Raw genomic sequence first — 6,211 nt, 5'->3', positions numbered from 1 at the left:
CATTACTTTTACTCTTCAGTAGTAAAAAAGTATCATTCATTTTTTTTCTTTAAGCCTTTTTCTCTGTTTATTCACAATTCTATTTTGTTACTTACCTTCAAGAAACCAGTGCTTTAGTATTCCTTCATGGTATCAAGAGCCTCGTTTTTATATACGATCCATGGCTTCTACTTCTGCTTATTCACATTACTTATTTACCTCATCTTCATCTTCATCTTTTAATTCAGCATTCATTCCACGATCCTTTGATCATCCTATAGGTGACAAGCACAATGAAAACAATCATATGATTTGGCAACAACAGGTTTTGACTATAATTTTTGGGCAAGTTCTTGAAGATCATTGACATCCTAATAGAATGCCCTCATAGTATGCTTCTGAAGATGATCATGCAGCTGGAATTCTTTCACTGGATGTCTGGATTACAAAAGATAGAGGTAAGAAGATTACAATATAATTTCTTGGCTTCTTGCTTTCATGGATGAAATCTTCAAGAACAAAATGATAGGTTGTATTTTTACCTCTGATATCTGGATTAGAATTGAGGATTATTTCTTTAAATCCATTCGATACAAAGTCAAGCAATTGAAATCCCAACTGAAGCTTACAAAGAAGCAAGGTCTTACTGTCGCAGATTATGTCTCAAAAATCAAGAGAATTGTTAATTCTTTAGCCTCTTTGAGATTTTCCCTAACTAGTGATGAACATCTTGATGCTCTCTTAGAAGGTCTCAATGAATATTACCAAAACCTAGTTATTACTGTTTCTACTAAATCAGAGTTTTATTCTTTCCAAGAGGTTGAAACTTCCATTTTGTCTCATGCTGATATGCTTGAAAAATTTTGTAAATCTAAATCTTTTCTTCCTCAAGCACATCTCACCCAATCTGCATTCCCTTCTTCATCTTCGGCTGAAAGAGGTATTGAGGATAGAAGGGGACATAGTAGAAAATTCTTTAGAGGTGGTCGTTCCTTCTTTCTTAACAATAATCACCACAATGTCAAGTTTGTGGCTGTTTAAGTCATATATATCACTTGGTATTATTTTCAGAGATTCAATTAAGAACAACCACTCCCTTCCCAGATCGCACGATTTTTACAATCTAGTGCCTCCTTCTCTTCTGCTTCATCTTTTTCGATTTCAGTAACTCCACCCCGCCATCACCCTCCTTTCATAATCCCTCTTTCTATATGGTCGTGCCATCCTCCGTCTCTTGTCCAGCATGGTTTCTTGATACTGGGACCTCCCATCACATCACTCTTCATCAGTCTAACTTGCTCTTGTGTTTTGAGTATTCGGATGCTCAACAAATTCATGTAGGTAATGGTTCAGGTTTGCATATTAAGCATATTGGTGATTCTTATTTGCATGCCCTTAATTCTAAGACATGGTTTAAATTGCAATTCCTAATTCATGCACCTGATATTACTAAGAATCTTGTGAGTGTCTCTAAATTTGCAAAAGATAATGTAGTATTTTTTTAGTTTCATGATGATTTTTATTTTGTGAAGTGCAAGCACACCAAGAAGATTCTTCTATAAGGTTTTAATATTGGAGGTCTCTACCAATTTTACAATGTTGTTGTTCCAAGACTTCCATCATCCTTTCTACCTGCTTTATTTTCTGTTTCTTCTTCCAATTTTCAATTGTGGCATAAGCGATTTGGACATGCCACAATTAACACTGTTAAATCTGTTCTTTACCAGTGTAATTTGTAATACCCCACCATACTTAATCGTATGCTTAAGTCATAAGACTGAGATAGTAAGGTATTACGACCTCTAAGAATAAAAATATATATAATAATAGAGAAAGAGATACTTAACTAGGAGCCTTGAAAAACGGGTAAAATAAAATCGCAAAATTCAAAAGCGCAACCCTCAGAAAACGTGGTTACTTGCGTGAGAAGAAAACTAAAGTTCAATAATATATATTTACAGATGATACGAGTAGAGGGCCAAGAACACAGCATAACTAGCTCCTGACTCAGCCTGCGAAGCCAAGGCTGGCCGGAGGACATATACGTACATATATATACATAATAATAACCCAAAAGAACATGTTCAAAACTCTAGTTCTCCATAAAACCTCTAAGAGGTACATAAACAAAGTATTCTTACATACAAGAGGAGAAACTATACATATATATACATCAAAATAACAAAAAGAGACCCCAAAGTAAACCACTTCGCCGCAGAACCTTCAGACGCCTACCGAGGAGCCGCTCAACCTGCATCTGAAAACAACAACACAGTATGGGGTGAGAACCGGAAGTTCTCAGCATGGTAAAGGTACCACGCATGTAATATATAAGGTCCTAAAACTTAATTTCTAAGCAGAAGCCATAAAAGGGGTAGGTGATCTAAGTATCCTAAACTTACTTACTTACTTTAAACTCTAGCATTAACACCAAACCAATCCACCTTTCCTCCGATCCCCATCATCCATGAATCAGCAGGGACAAACAAACAAATAGTTTCACGCACAAGTAGGAAACAGGTAGTACAAGTAGCAAATATAGCAGTTAGCAGGGTATATATTTAGTTAGGCAATCCCAAATAATACATAGCAGACAAAACAAACAAATGTACATGATGCATGCCTGCCCTATGGCTGTTGATATCAACTGTCGGTTACGTAGCCATCCCGACATGTTCTCAAGCTCAAAAATACATCATGGAAAAAATCCCCAAGCTAACATGAGGAAAGAATTCCCCAAGCTAACATGAGGAAAGAATGCCCCAAGCTCAATAATATCCATGGGATGAATCCCAGGCTGACATGGGAGAAACAACACCCCAAGCTTAATAGTAACCACGGGAAAAAAATCCCAACTGACATGGGGCAACGCCCCAAACTCAATATATTCAATAATTTCTCATAATTATCATTTTCATTCTCGATATTAATTCATGTCTCAATCTCGTCATTCTCCAATTCACTCAACTCATTCAACTCATTGATCCTACATTTTTATTATTCTTGACTAATTAATATCATCAAGTCTCGATTTTTCCTTTCCTTACTCTCTTCCTTCATCTTATCAAATCAAATACTATCTTCTCCAACTATTAGTTATCTTTCTTCATCTCTAAGTTACCACCGTTTAACTTTAAATGTGTTCTAGAGATAATTTACACATTTTTATTTACCTACGTTCATGCATACAGACAAATTTGGACATATAACTTTGTTTAGGTTAACAAATACATACATTTTAATTTTGAATATATATATATATATTCTAGCAAAATGTAATAATGTAAGAAAAAGGTTTTAGAATAGAAAAGAATAAGAGAGATTTTGAGAAGAATTAAAGGAGAAAGATAATTTTATTAAAAAATTTTTAAGAAGAAAATATACAATTACTAATTTTTTGTTTGTCAATTACATTTCTATTAAAATTAGTAGTATCAAAAAATATTTTAAATTTAATATTATCAAGAAAAAATAAAAAAATTATATAAGAACTAATTTGATTAATTTTTAAAATTTTAGGGATGAAAATGATTTAGGTCTAAACTTTCAAGAACTATTTTGATTATAAATAACTTTTTTACATGTCAAGTGACACGTCAACCAATCATCTTGTGACACGTGGCATTAACCTATCACGTCATCATATGCCACGTGGCACTTAACGTGACACATCATCATACAACTGACAGAAGGACTAACGTGACCAAGTCGTGTATCATTCGGAGATGATTTCGATTAATTTTATCTTTTGAGAACCAAAATGGAGATCGAGGTATCTTTCAAAAATAATTTTGGCTATTAACTCTAAAATCTTAATAGTATAAAAAGTTTAAAAATGAGAGAGAATTAAAGGATATAAAAATTAAACTAAATCTCAATAGATACGTTTTCCTACAAAATCGAAAAATTAGTGATTAAAAAATTATTATAATTAAATAAATATTAAAAGATATTTTAAAAAATATTAAGTGATATATTTATTCTTTATATATGAGTTAAGACTTAAAAGTAAAAAGTAATTAATTTTCATCTTTTTAATTGTAAAACCCTATACAAACAAAACATGATTAGAGTAAACTCTGTATTACTTTGCATTACTTCTTATTATTGGACGACGAATCTGATATTCTCCAATATTATCAACCTTATCTAGGTTCTCACAGTATTTGACGAACATTTCAGTTGTCACAAACAATCTAAATTCCAAACTAAACAGAAACTCTAGCTCCATCCTGTTCATCTCTTGGGTGCTAATTCCCCCTACTTGAGCATAGTAAGCATTGCTAAAATATCTGCAAATATTGCCAAAAATCAATCATCCTATATTTATATATGGTAAAAATTAATGTGCAGTCAACTTGACGTGAAGATGATAGTTAAGAACTATTAAATGATTTGAATTATTTGACTAAATTTTTATTTAACCGCTCTCAATTATTAATTTTACGTGAAATTGACTGTACCTAAGTTTTCACCTTTATATATATTTTATATTTAAATATATAGTATAGGAAACATTTCAAGTGCACCGAGAATACCGGTACTTCAGCTATTTTAACTGTTGATCTGAATTATAAAAAATATATATAATATATATTAATTGAAATCAACTGTTAAAACAATTGGTGCGCCGGTTCTCCCCGGTGCACTTGAAATATTTCCTATAGTATATAATTTTTTTTACACATATAACATGATTGTAATTGTATATGCAAGTTTGGATAAGTAACGGTACGGTACCGATCGTCGACGAATTTGACAGCAACAAGAAGGCTTGTAACGAGGAGGCGGTGAGCATTGAAGGAAGTTAGGTATCCACCATTTTTACTGAAATACCTGTCAATGTATATCTGCGCTATCACAAAACAAGAGGAACTGCACCGTGCATACTTTAAGATGCGCTCCATGTACCGTGTGATGCTCAACTTTGGTGCCTTCGATCCATGGAACACGGTGATATTATTTTCCTTCTTATTATTATTCCTCTTTGATGATATCATCATCACCAATTTGTCATTCTTCTTAATCGATCTCTCCCAAACAGAGGACAGAATAAGCAGAGCACGGGGCATCAAGGTGCCATTTTCTGATGATTCTTCAACTTGTAGTAGTGATTTGTATGTCTCTGATCTCGTAGGCATTATTATTAGTTATTATTGCATAGCTAGTGGTGCATATATATATATACAGACGAATGTTAGGGGTAGCAACTTTTGTGATTTGTAGCCTCAAATAGTTATCAATGATGATTTTAACGGTGTAAGATTGGTTTAAAATTTCATCTAATGACTCACTTTTCTTTGCTAGTTACATGCTAGCTAGAATTTAACAAAATTGCTGTGCCCCCTAAGTAATTTTATTAAATTTTGACCCGCATATAACTAGTAAAAAAAAAGTGAGTAATCTCAAATCGTTGAATTAAATCTCATATTATTAAAAACATCATTGATGACTACAAACTACAAAAGTTGTTGGCCTATAAAGAGAGAGAGAGAACGTATCAAATTTTGTTCTAAGGAAAAGTAGTGGTTTATTCTTGTCTTATTTTAGAGATATGACAGACAGGTAGAGGAACGAATATGCATATTTTGCCAAATGTGAAAGCAATTCCATCTGGTTGGGCCATCAAAGCTTTCATTTTCTTTCAAGTATCAATGAATTCTAATCTGTCTGGGTTATGTATTATTCGGGGTGTTGGCAGAAATTTCAAGTTGTCGAGGTGAGATGGTCAAATGTAAATTTGATTTATTTATTTATTGGATAAATTAACTACTAAAATAATACCATATAATTTATACTGCTAACAAAAATAATCTTCAAAAATTTCTAACAACAAATAAATTTTTAAANCTACAATTAAAAATTTAATTAAATTGATAAGGATAACTTAACCTAAATTTATTTATTAGCAATAGTTTATAGAGTGCATTATCTTTAATTTGGACCTAATTTTATAGTGGTTGGAAGGTACTTTTCGAACCTATTGCTAATACATGCATTTTGAGTTAGTAGTAGATTAACATACATGAACTAATGTGATTATTAATATACCATTTTTTATTTAGCATATATATAGTATTATTAAATGTAATATTAATTAAGATAATAAATGTTTTAATTTTGTAACTAAATAATAGTCCTACGTTTGAGTCCTAAGAATGAAAAAACATTTTATATATAGTATTTGCATATATGAAAAATAATATTTTAAAAGAAAAATGAAAATTGGACA

The 6,211-nt window shown here is 32.0% G+C and overlaps 2 protein-coding genes across 3 annotated transcripts; one reads left to right on the top strand and one right to left on the bottom strand.

The window, feature by feature from the left end:
• Window positions 478-1,020, top strand: LOC107646495. The gene has a single exon (XM_016350677.1). The coding sequence runs from the start codon at window positions 478-480 to the stop codon at window positions 1,018-1,020; it is 543 nt and encodes a 180-aa protein (XP_016206163.1).
• Window positions 1,915-5,317, bottom strand: LOC107646496 (cyclin-P3-1). Of its 2 annotated transcripts, none has more exons than XM_021104045.1 (2): window positions 4,720-5,317; window positions 1,915-2,236 (listed from the first exon to the last, which is right to left on the bottom strand). In XM_021104045.1, the coding sequence occupies exons 1-2, from the start codon at window positions 5,118-5,120 to the stop codon at window positions 2,203-2,205; spliced, it is 435 nt and encodes a 144-aa protein (XP_020959704.1). In that variant the 5' UTR covers window positions 5,121-5,317; the 3' UTR covers window positions 1,915-2,202. The 2 variants fall into 2 exon arrangements, with proteins under 2 accessions (XP_020959704.1, XP_016206164.1); XM_016350678.2 differs by lacking the exon at window positions 1,915-2,236 and adding an exon at window positions 4,047-4,271 and having other exon boundaries at window positions 4,720-5,313.

Source organism: Arachis ipaensis, chromosome B06 (genome assembly GCF_000816755.2).
Source record: "Arachis ipaensis cultivar K30076 chromosome B06, Araip1.1, whole genome shotgun sequence".
NCBI classification, from domain to species: domain Eukaryota; kingdom Viridiplantae; phylum Streptophyta; class Magnoliopsida; order Fabales; family Fabaceae; genus Arachis; species Arachis ipaensis.
The sequence above is the reverse complement of the archived record's forward strand: the minus strand, read 5'-3'. Positions and strand labels throughout refer to the sequence as shown.

Coding starts and splice junctions, on each gene's coding strand:
- LOC107646495 (XM_016350677.1), top strand. CDS start 478: ATGGATGAAATCTTCAAGAACAAAATGATAGGTTGTATTTTTACCTCT.
- LOC107646496 (XM_016350678.2), bottom strand. CDS start 5,120: ATGCCTACGAGATCAGAGACATACAAATCACTACTACAAGTTGAAGAA. Junction 4,272..4,719: donor GTCAAATTCGTCGACGATCG/GTACCGTACCGT, acceptor CAATATTTGCAG/ATATTTTAGCAATGCTTACT.